The following is a 27,542-nucleotide window of genomic DNA, read 5'->3' as shown; positions in this document are numbered from 1 at the left end:
GATAGACCATTTCTCCAGTTCCTTTCTACCAGCCATGGTCTGAGACAGAACCGCCTCAGTGTCCACAGCGTATGCTTGCTTTGTCCATGTTGACCTGTAAATATTTGTAAACCATTAGATATCTTAAATATTTTTATACTTGTAGCTAGTTTAGGTTAGTTTTTATGGGATGGGGATCTTTTCCTACCCTTTAGCCCTCCATATGGGATGACTTATGCCCAAGATCCCGAGTTTCAAGAATTGTTTTCTGCCACGAGGCCTTTCCACCTCAAGTGCCTCTTCTGCCTTGGGGAAATTCATGTTTACTCAAAGTGCTCCATTTGCTGATCCTTCCCCAGCCAAACCTGTCAGACATGTGAGTACAGACTGGAGATTATTTATGGATCAAGCATTGAGGCCATAGTTTGACTCTAGCTTGGAAAACCCCTCCCATATGTCAGGCAGAGGCATCGAGAAGTGTACCTCTGAGCACATGACTCCTGGATCTGTGGCTAATGGGTAGAACTAGGGACTTCTTCAAAGAGGTGCATGAGAAGGGTAGAAAACACTCTCACAGAAAGCAATAGAATCCCCCTCCAGGTCCTTTTTTTGTAGTACCTTCTAAGTCAGGTGAGAATCTGTGCCCCAGTATTAGTAGCTCATAAGTAGGATAGGTCCTTTGGCTCCAAAAAGCAGATCTTCTTTGAAACTGACATTGCCCACAGGAGTAGGTCCATGGTACTGGGAAGAAAAAAACACTGAACGCTACTTACATCAATAGTACCATGCTGCCTCAAGAAGGACTTGTCAGTGCAGAACACTCTAACAAGGCTGACTCCGCTAGTATGGCGGGAAACAACTTTCCCCCACTTCCTCACGTCTGGGAACAGATGCATTGCTCCTCAGGGTATAGTTGTCCTCCTGGATGCTGAATCTCTGATTTTATTGGATCCAATCCACTAGTAGTACAGGTGGTGCAAGGAAGGGAGAGTTCCTCACCGGCTGGAGTATAACGACACCTATGGTACCAGAAGCTCTGCCCAGGGAGTCAGAGCCTGACACGTCTTCCTCTGACAAATTGGATATTAGTGGGATAGTATTACCACTCCCTTCAAGGCAAGGAGTCAACCTGGACAGTGGATCCAAGATCTCCTGAGCTGTGTACCCTCCCCAGAAGTCATCAAGAAAATGACAGAGGGTGCAAAATATCAAACACAATGTTCCCCCCTCTTCCTCCTTCCAGCTGCAACCCTTCAAGGGCTTTTACCATGCTCATCTTTTCAGGATTCTGTAATCCAATTTGGTGGCTGCCTAGCTTGCTTCTGCCAAGCTTGGCACATGATAATCACAGAAAGATAGATTCTCAACATCATTCAGACTGGCTACACCACAGAATTCCTCTCACCACCCCTCCAAACCCCCTACCCCATCTGCATTCTCATGAGAGGATGCTCACATCAGAGTTAGGACTCCCTGCTTCAACTGGGAGCCATAGAACCAGATCCTTCATAATGTTGGGGAAAGGGATTTTGCTCTAAGTGTTTCCTCTTTCACAAAAAGAAGGAAGAATGGAGACCTATCTTAGATCTCAGACAGCTAAATGTCTTAATCTGCACATCGAGGTTCAGAATGGTCATCCTGGCATGAATAATTCTTTCACTGACCAAAGGTGAGAGGTTCACAGCTCTTGATATGAAGGATGTCAGTTTCAACAGACCTGAGATTCACAGCAGGTCTGAAACACAACCAGTACAGAGTGCTCCCTGTTTGGCCTTGCAGTAGTTCCAAGGTATTCACAAAGGTGCTATCAGTTGTGGCAGCCCACTTTTACGACCATGGATCATCAATTACATCAATAACAAATGGTTACTGGTGGGAAGATCTTGTCAGGGCTAACGGTCAGCAGCCTAATCCCTGATCCATCTTCGGTACTTACTAGGACTTTGCTTAAACCCAGAAAAGTCCATTTTAATTCCCACATGGACTATATAGTTGATCAGAGCAACTCTGAACTCTATCAGTACCAAAGCATATCTTCCTTTGGACAGATTCCTACCATAAAGAGCTTATCACTCAACTTCAACAAATGCCAGCCTCCTCATGTCTTATTCTTTTGGGTCACAGGGCTTCTTGCACCTATGTAACGCCCTTCACGAGACTTCACCATCCGTTCCTGTAAGCTTCTCTATCAATGGTGTACATATATAGCAATTGATAACTGACACCGCCTTACCGCAATGAGGCTCCCATCTAGACAAGCAGATAGCACAAGGAGCATGGACTCCCCAAGAGTCCCAGATGTGCATAAACCTCCTGGAATTGTTAGCAGTCCACAAGGCCTGCAAGTACTTCTTACCATTCATACCAGCCTGGCTTGTTCAAGTGATGTCAGACAACATGGCAATAGTGTTCTGCATCAACAAGTGGGAGCAAGGTCTATCCCTTTTTCTATAGACGCTGTCAAGCTTTGGAACTATTCAGCAGTCACTCTTTTGGTAGTACACCCCACCAGGAATTCACAACATGCTGGAAGACAGCCTCAGTACTTCTCCAAGAACCACAAATGGGTCCACAATTTGGTGATACAGATCATTTTTTGACAAAGGAGACCCCCCCCCCTTTTGGGACCTCTTCATGCCCCAGGAATACAGGAAATTCACAATCTACTGCTCCAAGATGGTTCAAGATCTGGATTCCAGGGGAGATGTGTCATAAATATAAAGGGAAGGGTAAACACCTTTAAATCCCTCCTGGCCAGAGGAAAAACCCTTTCACCTGTAAAGGGTTAAGAAGCTAAGATAACCTCGCTGGCATCTGACCAAAATGACCAATGAGGAGACAAGATACTTTCAAAGCTGGAAGGGAGGAAACAAAGGTCTCTCTCTGTTTGTGTGATGCTTTTGCTGGGACCAGAGCAGGAATGCAGGTCAGAACTCCTGTAAAGAGTTAGGAAGCAATCTAGTTAGATATGCGTTAGATTCTGTTTTGTTTAAATGGCTGATAAAATAAGTTGTGCTGAATGGAACATATATTCCTGTTTTTGTGTCTTTTTGTAACTTAAGGTTTTGCCTAGAGGGATTCTCTATGTTTTGAATTTGTCTTCCCTGTATGGTATTTACCATCCTGATTTTATAGAGGTGATTCTTTTACTTTTTCTTTAATTAAAATTCTTCTTTTAAGAACCTGATTGCTTTTTCATTGTTCTTAAGATCCAAGGGTTTGGATCTGTGTTCACCTATGCAAATTGGTGAGGATTTTTATCAAGCCTTCCCCAGGAAAGGGGGTGTAGGGCTTGGGGGGATATTTGAGGGGGAAAGACGTTTCCAAGTGGGCACTTCCCCTGTTATTCTTTGTGTAACACTTTGGTGGTGGCAGCTTTTAACCTTAGCTGGTAAGAATAAGCTTAGGGGGTCTTTCATGCAGGTCCCCACATCTGTACCCTACAGCATTTCTCATCCCATTGTTGGGACAACTGACTTATGCCTTACCTGAGGAAAATCAAGCAAGAGAGTGTTGGACATACTGATTGCCAGAGATGGCCCCAACATTCTGATGTCACCATGTCCAGGCATTTGGATATAGCCTTTCCTGATCCACAATACACAATACTGATTGATCCACAATATTGATCCACAATACACAATCTTCCATAGGGACAAAGTTTCACTGACATTACATTGAAATTTACCCCCAAAGTAATCTTAGATTTCCATCCTAATTGGACAATTCACTTACCCGTCTTCTTCCCAAAGCTGCACATCACCAGCAAAGACAGGAAGCTTCACTGTTTGGATGTCTGTTGAGTGTTGGCATTCTACCTATGAAGAACCAAATCCTTTGGAAATCATCTAAGTCATTGGTATCCTTTGTGGAATGGATGAGAGGGGAAGCGATCTCTTCCCAGATACTTTCCAAATGGATTTCAGGCTGAATTCTGTTGAGTTATGAGTTAGGAGGCATGCTTCTTCCACAGGGTGTGAAGGCCCACACAACTAGAGCTTATGCTTCATCAGCAGTTTCACCTCGAGACATCTTTCTCTCAGTAAAATCTGTAAAGCAGCTGCATTGGGTTCTGTTCAGACCTTTACAAGACATTAAGCACTGGAACAAGCTTCTGCAGTAGCTTCTTTAAGCACTGGAACAAGCTTCTGCAGACTCCCTCCTCAGGCCCTACACTACCAGCACTCCCAGCTACCTTCGAGACACCACTGACTTCCTGAGGAAACTTCAATCCATCGGTGATCTTCCTGATAACACCATCCTGGCCACTATGGATGTAGAAGCCCTCTACACCAACATTCCACACAAAGATGGACTACAAGTCGTCAAGAACACTATCCCCGATAATGTCACGGCTAACCTGGTGGCTGAACTTTGTGACTTTGTCCTTACCCATAACTATTTTACATTTGGGGACAATGTATACCTTCAGATCAGTGGCACTGCTATGGGTACCCGCATGGCCCCACAGTATGCCAACATTTTTATGGCTGACTTAGAACAACACTTCCTCAGCTCTCGTCCCCTAAAGCCCCTACTCTACTTGCGCTATATTGATGACATCTTCATCATCTGGACCCATGGAAAAGAAGCCCTTGAGGAATTCCACCATGATTTCAACAATTTCCAACCCAGTCCACACAAGAGATCCACTTCCTGGACACTACAGTGCTAATAAACAATGGTCACATAAACACCACCCTATACCGGAAACCTACTGACCGCTATTCCTACCTGCATGCCTCCAGCTTTCACCCTGACCACACCACACGATCCATCGTCTACAGCCAAGCTCTGCAATACAACCGCATTTGCTCCAATCCCTCAGACAGAGACAAACACCTACAGATCTCTGTCAAGCTTTCTTACAACTACAATACCCACCTGCGGAAGTAAAGAAACAGATTGATAGAGCCAGAAGAGTTCCCAGAAGTTACCTACTACAGGACAGGCCTAACAAAGAAAATAACAGAACGCCACTAGCCGTCACCTTCAGCCCCCAACTAAAACCCCTCCAATGCATTATTAAGGATCTACAACCTATCCTAAAGGATGACCCAACACTCTCACAAATCTTGGGAGACAGGCCAGTCCTTGCCTACAGACAGCCCCGCAACCTGAAGCAAATACTCACCAACAACCACATACCACACAACAGAACCACTAACCCAGGAACTTATCCTTGCAACAAAGCCCGTTGCCAACTGTGCCCACATATCTATTCAGGGGACACCATCACAGGGCCTAATAACATCAGCCACACTATCAGAGGCTCGTTCACCTGCACATCCACCAATGTGATATATGCCATCATGTGCCAGCAATGCCCCTCTGCCAAGTACATTGGTCAAACTGGACAGTCTCTACGTAAAAGAATAAATGGACACAAATCAGATGTCAAGAATTATAACATTCATAAACCAGTCGGAGAACACTTCAATCTCTCTGGTCACGCAATCACAGACATGAAGGTCGCTATCTTAAAACAAAAAAACTTCAAATCCAGACTCCAGCGAGAAACTGCTGAATTGGAATTCATTTGCAAATTGGATACTATTAATTTAGGCTTAAATAGAGACTGGGAGTGGCTAAGTCATTATGCAAGGTAGCCTATTTCCCCTTGTTTTTTCCTACCGCCCCCCGGATGTTCTGGTTTAACTTGGATTTAAACTTTGAGAGTGGTCAGTTTGGATGAGCTATTGCCAGCAGGAAAGTGAGTTTGTGTGTGTATGGAGGTGGGGGGGGGGGGTGAGAAGGCCTGGATTTCTGCTGGGGTGGCCCACCTTGATTATCATGCGCATTGTGGGGAGAGTGGTCACTTTGGATGAGCTATTGCCAGCGGGATAGTGAGTTTGTGTGTGTGGTTTTTGGGAGGGGGGTGGGGGGGTGAGAGAACCTGGATTTGTGCAGGAAATGGTCCAACTTGATTGTCATTCACATTGTGTGGAGAGTTGTCACTTTGGATGGGCTATCACCAGCAGGAGAGTGAATTTGTGTGGGGGGGTGGAGGGCGAGAAAACCTGGATTTGTGCTGGAAATGGCCCAACTTGATGATCACTTTAGATAAGCTATTACCAGCAGGACAGTGGGGTGGGAGGAGGTATTGTTTCATATTCTCTGTGTGTATATAAAGTCTGCTGCAGTTTCCACGGTATGCATCCGATGAAGTGAGCTGTAGCTCACGAAAGCTCATGCTCAAATAAATTGGTTAGTCTCTAAGGTGCCACAAGTACTCCTTTTCTTTTTGCAGTAGTTGTATCTTTCAGCACAACAGTCCTCCAGTCATTGGTAACACAAAGTTCCTCACACCCACCCCCTCAATGAATATTGCTTCTCAGACACCATCACTCAAAGAAGAAAGAGAGGTTACTTACCTTGTACCGTAACTGGAGTTCTTCAAGATGTGTGGTTCTTATTTTTATTCTGCTACCCTCCTCCTTCCTCTCTACTGTGGAGCATTTCCTGGACAATCTATGGTAAAAAGGGAAATGGAGAGATGGTCGGCCCAAATTGCTCCTTATATCCTTGGTTCAGAACACAAGGAGGAGAAGGGTGCAGGTGCAGACAAACAGATGCTGCTAGCAAAAATGTTCCTGTCTGTACATGGAGTACACGTGAACCCAACAGTAGAATACACACAAGGACCACACATCTCAAAGAACTCCAGTTACTGTACAGGGTAAGTAGCCTCTCTGTCTGCAGGGAAAAGTGGGAGAAAACGGGAGAGAAAAAATGTAGGGGATGAGATAGAGATAATAGTGTAGAGAAAAAAAGAGATAAGGAATGGAGGTAGAAAGAAAGAAAAGAGCAAATAGTAAATGGAGACAATTTTGGAAAAAAGATTAACTGTGATCCACAATAGGAAAGAGCTTGTGGGATGAAGCCAGGGAGAGAGAGTATGCAAAAACATAAGCAAGAAAAACAAAGTCAATAGAATCACTCAGCATTGAACAAAACTCTGTGAATAGATTATTCAATGGATTTCATCAGAATCCACCAACTATTTTATTCAAGTGATACTTTTCTAGTAACTGACTGGTTCATCAAATACTATTCATGAAATGTTTTGTTAGATGAAATTTGTCAAATATATCTAATGAATATTTATTTCTGCATTCCACCTGCCCCAGAGCTACATTAATTTTTAAACCTCTATTAAGTAGAATGTGGAATGACAGTATTACATTTAAATACAGCACACAACCGATCTGTTGTTTTGAATTGTAAGTGGGGTGGCTTTGGGTAAGGTATCGTCATATGGCAGTTTGGGTATTTTTCACATTGGCCTGACAACTTAGTCCTTGGGCTTTTAGGTGTCAGGTAAAATTTTTAAGACCTGCACCCACTTTTGAAAATGTTGGCCTCAGGATTTGGCCCATTTAGCACTATTATCCCATGCTGTGAAATAATTTCTCAGGGGATTGAGGATAATACACATTGTAAATGTGAACTTAAATTTCTACAAAAGATTCACGTCAGTGTGCCGTTTTCCGTACCTTAATGCACTGTTCCATGTGTTTCCTGCTGACACCTACTTAAGGGTTGAATGAGATAAGGCATAGGCTGTAAGGTTGTTCATTGTGCTGTAAGGAACAAATTGTAATTTACTAATTGACCATATTTGTGATTATCTCAGCGAAACACCAGATTTCAGTGTCATCTAAAATAAGTCCAGAGTTAAATTTAAAGTCTAACTATTCTCAGGCAGTTTCAACATTATCAGCTACTGGGGAGTTCTCGATAACATCATCATACCTTATTATAATTTTATAATTCAACATTTCTGCTAAGATGTGTTTAATAATAACTCAATAACCTGAATGAGGGTCAGTCAATTTGGGACCTATATAGGCATCTACTACATTTCTGTAATTGTACTTTCATTTGGAAATACTGCAGCTGTCAGTGATAATTTGTTAATTTTTCTTTGGCATGGGCCACCTGTTGTCACATTGACATGTATAAATAGGTGAGAATAGTTCTGGAATTTTCTATTATAACTTCAGGGAAAAGTCCCAGCCTTGGTACTATGAGCCAAAAGGTGGGGAAAGGAATGGAGTGGTATCAGCCAAGCAAAGAGTCTAGGGGCCATCCTGGTTGAGTTTAGGGGCCATACATGTTGACTCAGGGAAAGCACTTAGGCCTGGATCCAGAAAGATACTTACTGTGAGCGTCACAACACCTAACTTTTACACATCTAGCAAATCATAGGAACAATTTAGGGTGACCAGATGTCCCGATTTTATAGGGACTGTCCCGATATTTGGGGCTTTTTCTTACATAGGTGCCTATTTCCCCCCTATACACACCCCCGGTCCCTATTTTTCACACTTGCTATCTGGTCACCCTAGAACAATTTGATCCAGAAACCCTGAGTTAGGCACCTAGACTTCCTATACAATGAATGGGGAGAGATAGGCACCTAAGACTGTAATCCACAAAAGCCAATGTCTAGGTGAGGAACCATATAAATGAGCAAATGGAAGATACCAAGGAGAGAGTTGTGTCCCAAAGCCCCTTCTGTCTCATGGAGTTAGGTGCCTAAATCCGGCTGAAGGGAGATTGCTAGCACAGATAAGATATCTACAGTCAGTAATCCCTGAGCTGTCTGACTCCAGGACAGGCAATTAATTTGTATCTTGTGAGAATGTGTGCCTCTCTTGCCACAAAATGGCTAGACGAGGAGATGGTGGTTCTTACCTTACAGCAGCTCTTCAGAGATTTTGTGGGTTGCATTGCTGCCTAAAACTGGGATTTATGCGTCTAAGTGCCTTAGTGGATCTGAGTCTTGCCTTATCCTGCTGCTTCAGGAAGCAGCAGGATGCACTTTCCAGAGTGTGCAGTGCTGTCAACAGCTTATATGTAATTAGTCCAGGAATTTGGCTATTCCCCTCAGATTAGCAGATCTGGGCCATATACTGCAGTATGGTAGGCATGTTAGCCAGGCCCCACCTCATACTGAAGGAAGCACCAGTTCAGAATCATATTCTGCTTCTGTGCAGGGGCTTTGTCAGATTTTTCTCAATACTGATACTAATAGCCTTTTGTTCCCTTGCAATTACTTATGCCACTGTTTCATACTGAACATGAACATTGTATATACTAATGCTAGTGAAGATTCAGAGATCAGATAGAGATATATCTAGAAAGATTAGCTTCCTTGTTGCTTTTAAGTAATTCCATTGAACATACTTTGTGGTACATCTGGACTTTGCCTTTGTCTTCTACTAGCACCTAGGAGCTCTAGTCGTGGATAAGGATCCTACTGTGCTAGGTGCTGTACAGACTCATAACAAAAGCAGAGTAAAAGTTAAGAAACATTTACATTAAATATTACTGAGTGGTAAACTCAATTACTATGGTGCATTCTCAGTCAAAAGAAAAAAAACCAATGTGTTATATTTAAATATTTTTTTAAATATATAGCTAAGGAAACATAAATGCTACGTGTGTTTTGGAAAGATGGTAATAGGATGATCTGTCAACTAAACTTTTTGCTCATTTATTTTTTTAGAGCCCAGTGACAGACCTCCAGTTCTTCTGATTGCAAGCTCTGAAACTATTGAAGTATTATATCTTAATGGAAGTAAAGTTTCTACTCCAAACTCAGTGAAAGGAAATGGAATTAATACACTGGATTTTATATACAATAAGGACACAATTTGTTGGATTGAATCGAGAGAATCTTCAAGTCAGCTGAAATGTACCAAGATATCAAAAGCTGGGAGATTAACAGATGAATGGATAATAAACATTGCTCAGTATCTTCACAGTAAGTATTTTAATTTTTTTAGTGGGATTCCTTTAGCAGAATAGTTTAAAATACCTGTCTTTCTAGCAAACTTTGTTTGCAGACTTAAAAACTCTTATTTTGGTGCTCAATGTTGCTGATATTTCAGGTTATTCTCTTGCTCTGCTTATGCATTAAACATTGAAAGGCACAGAAACATTTTGCTGCTTTGTTGCTGTTTCCCTCTCTAACACATAGATACAGAGGCTTGAAAAAAGCTGAGAATTTTCACAGACAGTGTGATTGGTATGATATTACAAAAAAACAAAGCTAGCACAATGGAAGAAGAAACTTGAAAATGCCTTTTTTTTTCTGAAATGTGTTGATAGCTAAAATTTGTTGAAAATGATTGTTTACTGCCAGATAAATAAGATGCTAATTAACAACATGTACATATAATTGTCACATTTACTGTAGATTAGTAGAGCTTCATTACTTTCAAACACTAGTCATATTTCCTTGTTTACCGGAAATGTCTCACTTTTGCACTAGGAAAATTTAGAGTCGCCCTCATGATGAGTCATCTCTCTGTGCAGTTTAACTAGCGTAGGAAGATTGTGCAATGCTAAACTTTAGAATGCCTCTGAATTGGAATGTCCATAATTTTGCCCTTTTTTTCCTGAGAACCTTACTCAGTCTTCCCTTAAGTAGAGATGGCCCTGAGCCAGACGATTCTGATGTAGATTTTAAACTCCTTCGCCACCAAGTCTGGGAGTGTTTGGAAGAAAGGTTTGATTGGGACTATAATGAAGATGGGGCCAACTGAAAATGTGGCTACCGGTCCTAATGATTTCACAACTACTATTCAGATCACCAAGAAAAATATCCTTTTCAATATATGCCTATAGGGTAAGGAACTTGATCCCTCTTACACATCCATCCATGCCCATCCTTTACTACTTTGAAAATCAATAACTTTTTTTAGTCAGAGGAATTTACTACTTTCACCACTGTCTGCCCTTCTGAGTGATCCTACATTTTCCCTCAGATACTAAGGCTACTTTGTATGTTTGAACTTGTTATTTTATTTGGACTTCTATTGTGTATTTTTCACAGTTCTTTCTATTTTCACTACAAAATCCCAATTTTCTTGTCAGTAGGACTGGAGTGGGCACTTCCTAAATACCTTTTTTGTTCTTTTTATTGCATAAAAAGGAAAGGAATTAGCTGGGGTTCTTCACAAAATGAATGGTTTATATTTAACAGTGTGTCCCCTCATCCTCTAAACTCCATCATCAGTCCCCTCATCCTCTAAACACCATCATCAACAGTTTCAATGCACTATTGGGTCTTCCCCAATTCCCTTGTGTGCTTTTTTTCCCTTCTGTGCTCCCTATGCATAGAAAGATTTAACAGTGTGAATGCTGCAGGGTCTGCATTAGCAGATATGCTTTCAGAATCAGAGTTAAACTATGATTGGGAAATTAACATAGTGGCTCAAGTCAGTGAGCTAATCAGTTTTTGTAGGCACTGTATTTTCACACCAGTCTGTGGACGCTCTGTTGTTGTTGTTGTTTTCTGAATATTTACATCTTTATATTTGGTCTAATTACTTTTGAATTGACATTTCCCTGGCTATGGAGTATGCTACAAAGATTTGTTCTAACTTTTAGTTTAATCTTGACTCAGATAACTATGTAGAAGTCTTATTCCCTTCCTCATTGGCAGGATAAAAGTAATCCACTTGGTGCTTCTAATCAAGCCAATCTCACGAGGTCCTAATTTCCCCTTGGAGTTACCTGAAACTGTATCCTACAAGGGAGAATAGGCCCTCTGATGGCTGCAATCCACAGCCTCTGGAAAATTAAATTTTAGCATATCTCTCTCTCTGTCTCTGTCTCTCTCTCTCATACACACAATTCCTCTCATTTTTTCTCGGTGTTTACTTACTAAAAATTAATTCAGTTTCATTTTACAACCAATTAAGAATACCTCATTTGGCACGTTCATGTGTCAGCCAAGCCTAACAAATGGTCAAACCCATAGAATTCTTCAAAGAAAATATGAACAGTAGTTTTCCTACCACGGAAAAATGTTGCCTTAGTTTCTCTTGTTTGGTGTTTTAGCCAATAACAGGCCCAACAAAACAAAGGGCCACCCATGTGAAGTCTTTGTACAGAAAAGACTGCAGGAATGGGTGGATGGGGTTCTGGACCTGCAATGTGCAGGAGATCAGACTAGATGATCATGATGGTCCCTCCTGGCCTTAGAGTCTGGAAGGAACAATGGGGGAAGATCAAAGCGATTTTAGACACTTAGGCATTTACCTGCCACTGGGCTATGGAATATTCTGGGTTGGTTTCTCTCAATGACTCCTGTTGAAGCTGTTCCACTTGTTATAACTAATTGAATAATCATGGGACCAAAGAAAGAGAGAGAGAGAGTGACTCCATAGCCCAGTGGATAGGGTATTCTTCTTGGATTTGGGAGACTTAAATTCAAGTCTCTGTTCTAATGACTGTTTAATTGCAAAGAATAGAACAGTTTCAACAGGAGATTGAAAGACAGACCCACCCTGGAATATTCCATAGTATAGTAGTTAAGGGACTTGCCTAAGAGATAGGAGATGTGGCTTCAAATACTGCCCCAAATCAGGCAGAGGGTAGAATGGCACTTGGGCCTCCCACATCCTGGGTGAGTGTGCTAACCACTGGGCTAACAGTTGAAAGGAGGCACTGTCATTATGTGTGTGGGCTTCTTGGGTTTTTGTATGTGTGAAAAAGGACATAGGTGCCTAACTTCCTTACAGGGGCATGGTGTAGGATACTCCACTTTCCTTGGCATTTCCTAGTGGCTAGCCAAGGCAGCTCCATGCTCAGCTCAGTGGCTGTGGATGCCCATTCTGAGGTGCTCATGTATTGTATAGGGAGCACTTGTGGCACCTTAGAGACTAAGTACTCCTTTTCTTTTTGTGAATACAGACTAACACGGCTGTTCCTCTGAAACCTGTATAGGGAGCCTAACTCTGTATATTCCATTAGGCAGAAGAGCACCAATAGTTAGGCATTGCGATGCTGAGCCTAAGTCCTCTTTGTGGATCCAGTCCAAAGAGTGAGGGAACGTTTGTAAGTTGGAAGACTATATCCTGAAAAGCAGGAAAAGGACTTAGGGGTCATCACATGAGCTCCCGGAGGGATGCTGCACCTAAGAGTGTGAACACAATCCTTGGATATATAAGCAGGAAAATATCAAGCAGGAGAAGGGAGGTAGTAATACCTCTGTATGGCGTTAGTAAGACAGTTTATAAAATACTGTCTCCAGTTCTAGTGTCAACACTTCAAAAAGAATGTTGACAACTTGAAAGAGTTCAGAAAAGAGCTACAAGAATTATTCTGGAAAATTTGCCTTATAGCAAGAAACTCAGACATGTGGTTTATCGATGAGAAAGTTAAAAGGTGACTTGTTCACAGTCTACAAGTACCTACCTACATGGGGGAAAAAATTCTTGTAGCAGACAGCTCTTTAATCTACCAGAAAAAAAGCATAGAGAGATTTGATGGCTTGAAACTGAAGCTAGACAAATTCAGACTACAAATGTGGTGCAATTTTTTAACTGTAAGGGTAATTAACCATTGGAATAATTTTCCAAGGGACATGGTGGATTATCCGTCACTTTAAGTCAAGGCAGGATATCTTGAGAAATTATATTCTAATCTCAAAATGAAGCTATGGGCTTGATACAGAAATTAATTTATGAGGTTCTTGTGCCTGTGTTACACAAAAGGTCAGACTAGATTTCATAATGGACCCTTCTGGCCTTAAAATCTATGAAGACCTCCATAAGAAGTCTATCTCTCAGCCTGGTTCCATCTGGCTGGAAGCATACAGCCCCCGTTTGATCCATCAGCACTGACAGGAGAGGGGAATTTCAGTCAACTCTCCACCTTTTGAACTCCTGTGAAAGTTAGCAACCTGGTTTTCCATCCCAAATCACAAAATACCACTTCAGACCTCTTCCTCTCCCTCAACAACTATATCCTTTCTCCAACAGGTATGTTCTCTGAATTAAACCCTGTAACTAAGTAGTGCTGGCCTTGGTGGCTATTTTCAAGTACCTATGTGGGAAAAAAATTCTGATGGTAGGTGGAATTAATCTTAATCTAGCAGAAAAAAAGCATAATGAGAGATAAAGGTACAGTGATAGACTAATAGTTTAATAGTTTTTCTAATAGTTTCTGTGTGTGTGTGTGTGTGTGTGTGTGTGTGTGTGTGTGTGTGTGTGTGTGTGTAAAAACACTACTTCTTACCAATGGCATCTCCCAGAGTTGGAGTTCAATTTATTTCCCTCTCCCTTCTCCTCCACGACAGCATGACTCTTGCAGCTGTAGAGACGTGTAAAGGAAGACAAAACATTTCCAAGTACAGAAGAGGTTTTTGTAAATGATAAATGAAAATAACATTTATCTTTTTGCTGCAGTCAGCACTTCTTTGCACATCGTTCCATGTATATTTATCTCAAAACAGGCATAACAGTCTGAGAACCATCCTATATCTGCAACATTTTAATATTTAAAATACTCTGATAAGATTATTCTGCTTGTAAAATATATCAGTGTTTTGAGTTTTGTTAGCAAGATTTTGTAAAATAGAATAATTGTGTGTGCTATCAACATCTAAAACTAATAGACAATTAGTTTGGTGGGGATTTGAAATGTGACACTCTCTGAACATTTTACAAATGTGTTTTTATTATTACCAATTATAAGATTAATTTAATGTAAATAGTAGCATTTTTCTAGTGGGGAATTAAAGGAAGGGAAAAAACAAACACATGTTAAGGTATACGATTCTGATTACATACAGACCTTCCCAAATAAAATATGTGTTTACTTAAGTCTTTGAAATACACATATTGGCTTAAACACTCTCTGCTGCTATTCTAAACTGAAGTTAAAATGTATGATAAATGAAAACAATCACCACCAAACTGTGGACATTTTTTCTTTCATTCTTCTTCTAAAGCTTATCTTGATTTTTACTTATAAATTCCCTAACTGTTTTATAGACATCTATCTCTCTGCTTTCCAAGCTGAGCTGTTCTTTCGCAGGGACGATTTAGGGAAATTCACACAATCAACTTTGTGTCAATTAGACTAATTGACAGCAAGTTTAATGCTTATTTCTGAACACTCATTTATTACTTCAAATATTTTCTTATTCCAAATAAGTGCTAAAACCTTAAGGTCTGATCCAAAGCCTATTGAAGTCAATGGATCTTGAATCAGGATCTTAAAAAAAATTCCTCCACCTCCTAAAATACTCTTTGAAAGGCTTTATAAGTGTCCAGACAGGTGATGATAGGAGTCTAGTGCCAGAAGACAACTTTGTCATGCTACACTTTTGCAAAATAGTTTGATAATTCCAAAAAGGATGCAGTAGAACTAATAAAAGAAAAGCTGCCAAATTTCTAGTTTTTATAGAATCATAGAAATGTAAGGCTGGAAGTGACCTTGAGAGGCTAGCTTGCCCATTTCCCTGTGCTGATGAAGGACCAAGTATACCTATATCATCCCTGGCAGGTGTTTGTTTTCTCCAAAACCTTTTTCATACGGAAGAAGAATGAGCATGAGAAAAATATCTGATACTCCCAAGACATCCTTTGTTTGCTTCCTTTGTAGTAAAAATATGACAATCTGCTTTCTTTCTAACTTTGGGAAGAAGCACCCACAACTAGGAACTGGTATGCCAAATTTTAGCCCAAAGGAAAATTTAATTTCTAAGTCAGAATGTGATTAGACAGCAGGTCTTCAACAGAGAACCTGTGAGTCTTTAACAATAGAGGTGCTGCAATCATAGGCTTGATATTTCAAAAGTTTACCTGTGAGCATAGTGCTTAGCACCATTAGCTATCCTATTGATTTTAATGGGAGAACTGGTATTAGTGAGTGTAACTTTCCCAGTTAGTGTTTGCAGGACTTAGTCAATATTGCTGACTCCTGCAAATTTTTGTTTTTGGCCCTTGTAGCAATTTTTGAGTGATGCCAAAATCTCTGGCCATCACATGATCTGGGGGAAGTAATGTAGAGAGAGAAGCTCCTTTAGTCTAGGGGACATTGCACTAAAGTGTAAACTCCAATACCATGCATTCTAGTCCTGGATGCTATTAATATTTCTGTGCACTTTATAACCCTTACTAAGATCCAAAGCCTAGTACTGCTCCACAGTAAGGCATAAGTATCAGTCACACTTCTGATAGATAACTGAGATCTTGCAAAAAATTCCCTGCAGGCAAAGGTGCCAGTGGAACCTAGTTCTCTAATATAACAAAAGCCTAATCTCATCTGTTTTTCCATATAGTCTTTTGTAAGAAATGTAGCAAATAACATGCTTCTGTTGTCCAGGCTTACCACACTGTTGAGAAGCTGGAAAACCCTAACGAAGGGATTGTTGGATTTAAGAAGCCCTGGTATATAGGCAACTTAGAGTATGTCTACACTGACAAGTTTCTCTGCCACAAGTTATACCACTTTTATTAAAATGCTGGAATTAAACAGCTGCTGTGTGTCCATACTGTGCTCCTTGTGATGGTGGACTACATCCACATTAGCAGCTCCTGCAACAGCAAAGACAGCAATGCACTGTGGGGTAGCTATTCCACTGTGCAACTGGCCACAGGGTGCTTTGGGAAGGGTTTGCAATGCCTCATGGGACAGGCACAGCCTCACATGATGCAGATTTCCCAATTCCATTGTTCCATGGGTGCACGCACACGCACACGCACACACACACACACACACACACACACACCCTCCTCTGTGTTCAACAGCACGAGCATTCCACATTAATGGTTGCTTTGTGTCCCAGAGCAGAGCAGATCAGCACAGCACACAAGGGCTGTCAGAAATGGTGCTTTGAAAGGGGTGGGGCACATCTCTCCAGGGCAGCTGAGTTCAAAACAATGAGCAGAGCAGTCACTTGAGGCATTATGAGACAGATCCAGAGGCCAATTACGGCACAGAAAGCAATCAAGTGTCTACACTGGCAATAGAGGACTGGAGCCTCTGCGCAAATAGCCTTATGAGTCTCGTCGAGGTGGGTTTTTTGCAGCGCTGCAACTAGGTGTTTCTGTGCACAAAGCGGCTTCGCAGTGTGTACATGGCTGCAGTTTGAGCACAAAAAGCTGCTTTACTGCGCAGAAACTTGCCAGTGTAGACAAGCCCACAGAGAAGTGATGGAAATGACTAGCCCTGATATAAAGGTGACTGGGGAGCCCAAGAAGAGGGACAAAAGGATTTGTGAAATTCTGATAGGAAGATCAGCAAATGACTACCTGTTGCATAATAAATGGGAACCAACTAGTGGAAAATGTACATGGAAACTTAGTATTATGTTGAGGGGAAACTAACATATGAAACACTAGGTACAAAGGTGATTCTGTCTCTGGAGTGGGTGTTTGGGGCATTACTGATGAACTTTAGAGCCGGCTCACCAATTTGAATCCTGCACAGTGTAACAAGGATTAATAACTGTTCCCATGTAATAGCAGCTTGGTAGCCCCTATAGGATATGCATTTGGTAACTCTGAGTTTCATCTCCCATGTCACAAACTGCCCACTGTGCTTTGCCCGAGACAATTACAAGCTCTACAGGACAGGGACTGTCTCTTACTAAGTGTTGGTACAGGATTCAGTACAATGGTGGTCCTGATCCCAGTTTAATGCTCTAGTGTGAGCCAAAATGGCCATACACATGATAAATCTGTGAGAGTTGGTAACCCTGTGATTGTCACATACACTGGAGGTGAGAATTGGGAGTTCAAAAATCATATAGACTCACAAAATATTATTTAAATTTTTAATCTCATGATTTTAGGGTCTAATTTATTTTTTAATTTATTTTATGATATTTTTAACTTCTGGGATTGGGGATACTGCTGAATAGACCATAATGTAGGGCACTGGCACTGCACACAACTCCATTAAGCATCTGAGATAAAGTCCACTGAAGTCAGTGGAAAGATGCCCATTGACTTCAATGAATTTTGGATTAGGCCCTAAAATAAAATAAAAACCTCTTCCTTTGTTGTGAATCAGTTTGAACATAATAAACTTTGTTTTTGGTTATACAGTTTGTGATGTCAATGAATGGAGCATTCATTCTGAAATGGAAAATTTCAGTGTAATGGAAATCTTTTCAGTGGAGTAAATCATTTTTGGCAAAGTCAGTTTTAAGCTGTGTAATTTTCTCGGTTGGTTTGGAAACAAAGTGATTTAATGTTTGGAAGTAATTTAATGAGGGGAGTGGGGCAGGCATGTGCAAAGAGGTTGGGCTCTCCTGTCACTGCTTATAAGCCCTGTATTTTATCAACATGTCACAGAACAGATGCAATATGCTATGGTGGGCTACGCAATCACCATGACAGTTCTTGAGTTGCTGATAAAGTTTGAATATTCTTTGCATGCATAATTACATAAAATCTCTGTCACACCATATAAGCAAAAATAATTAACTAATTGAAAAATGCTTCTATACCTGTCATCGTATATGGTTCCAGAGATTCTTTTTTGCCTTTTTTTCAACTTGTTTTCAGGCCATGCACCAGTACCTTATCTGCATAGCTAATTCCTTTATAAATAAAGTCCAGTGCTATTTCCATTTTAGTTCAGCAATATTCTGCCCAGGTTCACTTTCATTTTGAGAGTCTTTCAGGAAAGCAGCAGTTGCTCCTTGAATCAGCCCAGCTGGCAGTATTACCTAGGATTATTTTCAAATGGGAAAAATAGCTGTCTGTAAAGTTAACTGAACTGCTTGAGGAAAGATGGACCAAATGAGATGAAGGCTCAGATTTTTAAAGGCATTTAGGTGTTGCTCTGGTAAGTATTGCAATGCTTTGTTGACCTAGGAACCTAAGAGTCTATCTACACAGCAGCTGGGAGGTGTGATTCCCAGCTCAGGTAGACATGCACACACTAGCTCTGCTTGAGCTAGCCCCTAAAAGAAGCAGGAGGGCCCCAGTGATATGGGCTAGTCACCCGAGTATGCACCCAAGAGTTGGGCAGGATTATATGCTGTACTTGGAACATCTTCAAGAGAAACTCATACCAGCATACCCATAGTTTAGTGGTCAGGGCACACTCCTGGAAGATGGGAGACCTCCGTTCCAGTCCCTGCTTCAAATAAGTCAGAGCAGGGATTTGGAAATATGTTGCCTTCATCCCAGGGGAGTGCCCTAATCCTTGTGTTATACAGTAGGAAGGCTGTGTCTCTCTCCTTTCTAGCAAGAAAGGGCTGACCTGGTTTACACACCTACACCTACACCTAGGAGACAGTTCACAACTGTGAATCCTAAGCAGAGGTAAGTGTATCCCTCTGGTTTGTCAGTTAGGCACCTAAATACCTTTGTGGATCTGGGCCTAAAGCCCCTCTCCTTTCCTCTCTTATAGACTCCTGGCTAATGTTGGCGGCTCCCAACTCACCTTGAGTGCTGCTGTGAGTCTCATTTTTAAAGTGCCTGATTCACCACATGAATTGTATAGGGAACCTGGGCTCCTAACTCAGGGCTGTGGATTCTATTCAGTGGCGGAGCACCTAAACATTAGGCATTGCAATGCTGAGCTTAAGTCCCCTTTGTGGATCTAGCCCTAAGGCCCAGATCCTTACGAGTGTTTAGGCACCTAACTCCCATTGATTTCAATCAAAGTTAGGCCCAGATCCTGAAAGATATTTAGGCATATAAGTGCCTAAATCACTTTTGAAAATGAGACTTAGGATTCTACGCAATCTAGGCATTGCAACACTGACAGGAGCAATGCCTAAAATACCCGTACAAATCTGGGCCAAAGTGATTAAACTCAAATCATTAATATAAGTTTTATAAAAGTCTGTATACCTGTCATAATCCACACTCTATATTGCCTCAAATCAGCAGATCACCCTTCCTTTTTCTTATGTTAAACACAAACAAACAAACAAACAAACAAACAAACAAACAAACAAACAAACACACTTGTACAGTCAGCAATTCTGTTTAGCTTTCACAAAGTTCCCTACATTTTCATAAGTGTTTGTAAAGTTTATCATTCATAAAAACAAAGTTAGATAGTTACTCTAGGAAGTGTTCAAATATGATTTCTTTATAAACTGTCACATTTAAAGTAGCCAAAAGGCTCAGTCCAAGAAACTACTGCTTCCATTTAGAAAGATACTGTGTGGTTAGGAACGCAGAGCTACTACAGTACCTCATTTCAATGGCTCCACTATGTTTTCAAAATAATAGAGAACATTAATATTGGGTGTTTCTCTCAGGGAAGTCTTACCACATAAGTCATTTAACATTAGACTGGTCAAAACCCTTACAAATATAGGGCAAGATTATAATCAGCCGCCATATGAGGGTGCAAGAGGGAGAGATGGTGCAAGTATCCTCCTATTTCCCTTACACATCTGTGCAAGGGTGGGGCACCATGGCATTCTTTGCTTGCAGAGAAGCAAGGGTGGTCCAGTGGTTAGGAGAGTAGCCTGTGCTTCAGAAAGACCCAGGTTTAATTCCCTGGTCTTGCATAAACTCCCTGTATGACTTTGAGTAAGTAACTTAGTCTTTAGTTTCTCAGTTCCCCATCTATAAAATGAGGATAATAGCAGTTCTATACCTCACAGGGTTGTTGTGAAGATAAACACATCAAAGATGATAAGGTGCTGCACTGATCTGGGCTGTCTATGTACAAGTAGATAGAACTCCACAAGGCTGCTGGCACTAGCCTCACTTAGGTGATCAGAAAGGGGTGGTATGGGAACAGACACTGTGCCTTTCAAAAGCTGCAGTCCAGAGAGTTTCGGTTAAGAATTATACTTCTCTGAAACTACAATTGCCATAGAACATTTCAGATGGTCTATTTTGGGCTCTATGGTTTAATATTTGTCAGCATTCCATTTATGATAGGTGCATTAATAAATCATTAAGGGTCAGATCCTATCACTCTTATTCAAATTGAGAAATACCTTAACCATGGGAATGCTTGTGGAATAAGGTGCATTTCAATGTAAGGGTGGTAGAATCAAGCCATAATTAAGATTCATCCAAGCATTTTGCTCCTGTTGGACTTTTTTTTTTCCAGGAAGGGGAACAGAAATAACTGGTGCATCGGTCTAAAATGTCCCCTATTATTATTAATTATTATTATTATTTATTTATTACTTACTTGCATTATAGTAGTGGTTTGATGCTCCAGCTAGGCCTGAGTATTGTGTACAAACATATGTCTGCCTGGAAAAAAACAATGCCTGTCTTACTACCTTAATTTAAGATAAAATAGAACAAATAGATGAAACAAATAAATGGGACAGAGAGGAGAGGGGGAGGGTGGGGTAACGGTAATATAAGCATTTTTTTTTATCACAAACTAGCTATGTCCGCAGTTTTTAGGTACAGACAGTTTTGTTTATTTTTGTTCAATCCACACCATGATGTGGGGAATCTTGGAGCTTAGTGACATTAGATGTGCATGTTATCTCATGTTTTTGGGTGGCTGGCAGGAACACCACTTTGGTAGAGCCATCTGTTAGTGCAGTATTAATTGTTCTGTGTTATAGAAATAGATATACCTCAGTGTGATTATGGCCGTAATTATTTCCAGAAACCTTTATAATTGTGTGAAACAATTTGTATTTTTTTTTTTTGAGGAAGGGAGAGAGCTAGAAAAAAATTAATGTATGGTGTTTTAACTATAAATAAGTAACTATCCTCCTTCCTTAGTAATCCGAAGAGATAAATACAGTCTGTTAAAACACTTGGTGTGATTTTGTTTTTATAGTGAGTGAAATACTGAGCTAGCTACTTTAACTGATTGACTATATAGTGTGTCTATTTATAATCAAGATGATTTTTTTTGAAATATTCCTGCTAATAGTATCAATCAGATGTGATTTAAATTAGGCTGACATTTGTTTTTTAGTAGATTTCCAGTGTATTCTGCACCAGTGCTTCAACAAAATACACTTTCTCAAGTGTCAGCAAACTGGAAAAGTGTTGCACTATAGGCCTTTGTTTCTTCTTTAGCCTATTATGTTAGAAAGAGAGAGAGAGAGAGAGAGAATGTCACTCTTGCTCAGAACTCTTCATTTCTTCTTTTGCCTTAATATGTTACAGAGACAGAAACTCATGCTTATAACTCTTCATAATATCTACATTATGAAAAATACATAACTTTTTTCATTTGGAAATATCAGAAATGCTGATCAGTAAAGACAAATATTAGTTTTTGGGAATGTTTAAGTTAATTGAATCAAATACTTCCATTTGGGAAAAGAAACAAAGCTTTAATTCCCAATGCTAGTGTAGCCACCAGTTTTTGTATTTAATATCAGCAAGTCCATATACTGTTCAGAGCAAAAACGTTGGCATGCTTGTTTATGGGCTCAATATACAGCCTGTGAAATTAAGGCATATATCTTAGTTATGCTGATTCAACTGGGTGAATAAAGTGTAAATATTGCAAAGATTTTGTAAATATTATAAAGATGCAAATATTGTGTATCAGTGTTGTTTCTTTTGTGATCCTCTCCTGGTACAATAAACCCTTAAACGTGAATTCACTTTTAAAAAGCTGACTATAATAAGTAACTTTTATATTATCCCTTGAGAAGCATATCTGAGAGGCCTGTGCTCACCTACTATATTAAAATATTCTAACTTTTTTCCCCTAAGTCATTTTCCTTAATAACTTTTTTACTATAAAAGTAAATCCATGTTTTATTAAAATATTTTATTCATCTTTAAAATTTTAATTATCTGCTGTTTGGCATCTTTATGGGAAAACATTAAAGTGGCAGTATTATTTTCAAGAAAGGAAGACTATTTTTATGACGTTCATGACACAGAAAGAAGGCAGTGTTCTGATGAGAAGGTGGAAGGCCAGACTCTCCCGCCTTTGAGGAAGGCCAATTAGAATAACCAACTGTGGTAAACTAACACAGCCATGTCATGTTCTCCTCAACAGTTCCTTCCTCTTAAGTCCACATGCTTGATGAGACAGCTATTGATGCTAAATTATGCTGTAATTTTCAGGTTAACTGCCGATGATTTAACTGCTTTGAAGTAAATAACCAGTTCTGATTTACTGTCTCAACAGATTTATAAAAAGCTTTCTGAATGTGCAGTTTAAAAAAAAGATTGTTATAGCTCTACACCTCTATAAATCTGCCTTTATTGTTCAGCATAGATGCCAGGCTGCTCGGATCCCATTACAAGTTTACAATCATTTGGCAACACACTTGAAACTCACTAAAGCAGAAATTAGAGATGTGTTGGTTTTCCACTGTTCACATTTGTTTTTGACGTGAGATTGGCAGCAGAAAATTCACTCCCTACAAAAATATTTAGCCCTTGGGATTACCTTATTTCACTGTGTTGGCAAGTTTCGCATCCCCCACCCGCCATGTCTTATTGTAAAACACAGCTCATTTACAGAGCTTCATGGCAAAAGAGGTGAAAAATGAGGCATTAAAAGAAAATGGTTCCATTTTTGCTCATTCCAGAAACCTGATTTTTTGAAAGGTAGACAGCATTTCACAGCATGAATAAACTTAAAAATATGCTTAAAAATAAGGCCCAGATTCTGCTATCCTATTGTAAAACTCATGACCCAGGGACAAAGTTGATGGGAACTGAGAGGTGAACCTTGTTAAGCTTCCTTGTAATGCTTCTCTTAGGCAGATGGCTTTGGCAGGAAAAGTGACTTCTAAATCATGCAGATCCCAGGAATCAATGATGAAAGAAAGCTGCTGCCCCACTATAAAGTGGTCCCTGTGCAGTGATGGCTGAGCACCTTCTGCTCAGACAACATCTTTCATGGTATGTCCATGCAAATATTTCTCTACAAAGAAGGGGGAGATATGAATTGACACTTGAAGCAGTATTGACTCCTTCACAGGTATATTCTTGGATAGTTGCGAGGCTCATACTGTATTTGTTAGCTGTAGTTCATTCTATGCTAGTCTCCACAAATTGGTAAGAGGCATGCTAGTATGGAATGAACCACTGCACAGGGGCCACTTCATAGTGGGGCTGCAGCTTTCTTTTATCATTCATCCCTGGGATCTGCATGATTTAGAAGTCACTTTTCCTGCCAAAGCCTTGTGCCTAAGAGAAGCATTACAAGGAAGCTTATAAGGGCCTAATAACATCAGCCACACTATCAGAGGCTCGTTCACCTGCACATCCACCAATGTGATATATGCCATCATGTGCCAGCAATGCCCCTCTGCCATGTACATTGGTCAAACTGGACAGTCTCTACGTAAAAGAATAAATGGACACAAATCAGATGTCAAGAATTATAACATTCATAAACCAGTCGGAGAACACTTCAATCTCTCTGGTCACACAATCACAGACATGAAGGTCGCTATCTTAAAACAAAAAAACTTCAAATCCAGACTCCAGCAAGAAACTGCTGAATTGGAATTCATTTGCAAATTGGATACTATTAATTTAGGCTTAAATAGAGACTGGGAGTGGCTAAGTCATTATGCAAGGTAGCCTATTTCCTCTTGTTTTTTCCTACCCCCCCCCCCCCCCCCAGATGTTCTGGTTTAACTTGGATTTAAACTTGGAGAGTGGTCAGTTTGGATGAGCTATTACCAGCAGGAGAGTGAGTTTGTGTGTGTATGGGGGTGGGGGGGATGTGAGAAAACCTGGATTTGTGCAGGAAATAGCCCAACTTGATTATCATGCACATTGTGTAAAGAGTTGTCACTTTGGATGGGCTATCACCAGCAGGAGAGTGAATTTGTGTGGGGGGGTGGAGGGTGAGAAAACCTGGATTTGTGCTTGAAATGGCCCAACCTGATGATCACTTTAGATAAGCTATTACCAGCAGGACAGTGGGGTGGGAGGAGGTATTGTTTCATATTCTCTGTGTATATATAAAGTCTGCTGCAGTTTCCACGGTATGCATCCGATGAAGTGAGCTGTAGCTCACGAAAGCTCATGCTCAAATAAATTGGTTAGTCTCTAAGGTGCCACAAGTACTCCTTTTCTTTTTAAGGAAGCTTAACAACGTTCACCTGGTAAGGCTTCTCCAGAGTTAAAGAAAGTGTGCAGAGCACCCGTTCCTTCAATTTTGTGCAACCAACCTAGTTATACAGATATCTGCTCTCCTATAGTTGTGTTAACAGAAGTAAGTATATTGGCTTGATTGGCCAGATTCTTCTTTCAGTTATACGGATGCTAGTCTGTGGAAGTGAGCACCTAAGTGACACCATAGGCCAGAGCGTGGAATCTTTACTCATCTTGGTGATCACTTAGGAGAGGTCCCTTTGAAGTCAATGGAACTATGCTTGTCAGTAAATATTCAAAATAAGTGTTCTAAAATTGGGCCTCGTGGAATTACTAAATTGATCACACCATAGGCAGGATAAAAATTCCCATGTTAATCTAAAGGCTAAACTCAGAATTTTCAAGTCTGTGCGCTTAAAATTAGTTTCCTAATTCCATATTTAGGAACCTAAATATAAAGCATGTTTTTCAAAGGTGCTTGCAGCTCCCACTCATTTCAGCAGGACTTGCATATGTTCATCACTTTTTTAAAATCTGGCTATTTTTATTTAGGAGCCTAAGTATAGGTTAGGATCCTAACTTTAAATTCTTAGGTTTGAACATTTTAACCTAAAACTCTCCCCTCCCTCCCACAAAAAATGATTTTTTAAAAATAAGTGCCTCTTAGTAGACTGTAGGGTTGAACAGAATACATATATAATGCCTTTAAAATGTATTCTAACCCAATTTTTTGAAATTTAAATTCCCTGTTGTTTAGGGAACAAGGTCACTGTAAAATGTCATTTCATTTGAGAAATTTAGGGTGAAGGTTCATGAAGCTCTGAAGAATGGTGGTTTAAATTTGATTTATTAGACTTTTCCAAACTCTTTACAAATACAAATTGAAACAAAGTGATGTTCTAGAAAAGCTGCTTCCTCAAAAAGAATAAATATTTGGGGCTGACTCCTCAGAAGAAAATGGATGGATACTTCTCATCAGTTTTTGTTTGTTTGTTTGTTTGAAATAAATTTGACTTAATAATACTCATGGCATATTTGTCAGAAGCTCAGTATGTATAAATGAGTTTGATTAATCTAAGTAATGTTTTGCAAATGGTGCAGGATTGATAATTATGGAATATGGCTATCCAGAGAAGAGGCACAGCATAGGGCAATGCCTGTCTAGTCTGCCTCGCAGCATCATGTCAGTGTGTATCAACTATTAAATAGTTGGTGGGATTGATGCTAGATGTCTCTTGGATCCGGAAAAAAAACAAGAGGCTCATTTCCTTTAACGAGGACCTGTCTTTTTTAATAAGATGCATTTAAAAATATATCTTGAGAGGTGAAATTTGAAGGCAGTAACATAAAGCCACCAACCAAATTGCTGTCTCTTGCCCTCCTCCTGAATTAAATTATTTATTCCTTTTGCACATACATTCTTTTGTCTCTTTCTTTAAAAATAGATACTAATATCCCCAGAACTCTCACTATTGTATTGTGAGTCTTGCAGTATTTGATGTATTTCTGCTGGAATCTCAACTTTCATTGTTGGGGTGGGGTGGGGGACGAGGTTTACAGCCTTATCAGTTATGGAGAAAAATTTGAAAGAAACAAGAGCACTATAAAGGCTCAGAAACTGGAGGGTAAGAACCCAGATTTTATTATTATTTAAGACTGTCATGATTTTTAAGCCATCTCATGACTTTCAGAAGCCTGACTTTTTTAAAAATTTTGGGTGGTGATACTGCCTTCAGCAAAATCTACTCATGTCACATTATTGTAATTAACCTTTTGCCTCCTTATTAGACATTGTTAACTCCCACTGCGGAATGCAGTCACCAGAGGGCTCCATTATCCCTCCTGTTTGGGAAAGAGCAGTACTTACAGAGGGCAGGGGACCTATCCCTGAAGCGACTAGAGTGGGAAGCTGTGGGACAGCAGCCTGGGAGCTGGCTATGGGGAAAAAAGCTGGACAGTTTGGGATCTGGGACTGAAAGATGAAGAGCTGGGCTGGGAAGCAGGTTGTTGCTGGCAGAGTGGCCAGCAGTAGTTGTGTCAGGCTTAGACTTGAGAGTAGACTGCAAACACGAAGCTGTGCAAACAGGTCTGAACAAGAAGGACCAAAGGACTGAAGTCTGGCTAGTGGATGATGGCCTCCTGAAGAGGAGAGACCTCCAGTAAGTATCCATTGCATTAAGCCTGAGCAGTGGTAGCACCAGCGTTTTCTGGGTGTGGGCTAGACAGAAAATTGTTGGGGGGGGGGCTGTGCTCCTGTTCCCCATGAGGCCTTGCCTCTTTCCGTAGCCCTGCCCCCTGTTCCTCCTAAATTCCAGCCCTGCCTCCTCCTCTTCTCATCCCCACCCCAAGAACCTGCCTCCTGGTTGGGGATGTGGTTGCTCCTCAGCTATCCACCATGCTACGACTGCTCAGAGCTTAGAAATAGCCACCAGGATGGGGGGACCTAGCTCCGGGGCCGGCAGAGCCCTTGAAGAGCAGCAACCAAAGGAGGCATGGCCCAGAAGCCTGGGTAGGTCAGTCCGTACAGCTGTGGGGAGCCCCAGATCCTCTACCTATCCTGAGTGGCATGCCCTGGCAGGCGTGGACACAGCCCGGGGGCTGCTCTTGGGGACCCCAATGCCCCACCTAATCTAACTCCAGCACTCCTTCTTGTGGCACTGCTGTCACTTTCAGAGCTGTGCAGCCAGAGAGCAGCCGCTGCTACAGGGTGGCTATGGCAAATTTTGTGGTGGTAATAGCCATTGCTAGGCCACCCCATAGTGTCACCCTGAGCCTGAG

At 40.8% G+C, this 27,542-nt stretch overlaps 1 protein-coding gene across 7 annotated transcripts in view; it reads left to right on the top strand.

Annotated features, from left to right (window-relative positions):
• LRP1B (LDL receptor related protein 1B) overlaps positions 1–27,542 on the top strand; it is a 1,334,345-nt gene that overhangs the window by 607,262 nt on the left and 699,541 nt on the right. For all 7 annotated transcript variants that reach the window (XM_075117809.1, XM_075117811.1, XM_075117812.1 and 4 more), the window contains one exon: positions 9,494–9,751. In XM_075117809.1, the coding sequence (XP_074973910.1) occupies positions 9,494–9,751 (258 nt within the window). The remainder of the gene's footprint in view (positions 1–9,493; positions 9,752–27,542) is intronic.

Source organism: Caretta caretta, chromosome 11, assembly GCF_965140235.1.
Source record: "Caretta caretta isolate rCarCar2 chromosome 11, rCarCar1.hap1, whole genome shotgun sequence".
NCBI lineage: Eukaryota > Metazoa > Chordata > Testudines > Cheloniidae > Caretta > Caretta caretta.
This window is presented reverse-complemented; position numbering and strand designations above follow the sequence as displayed.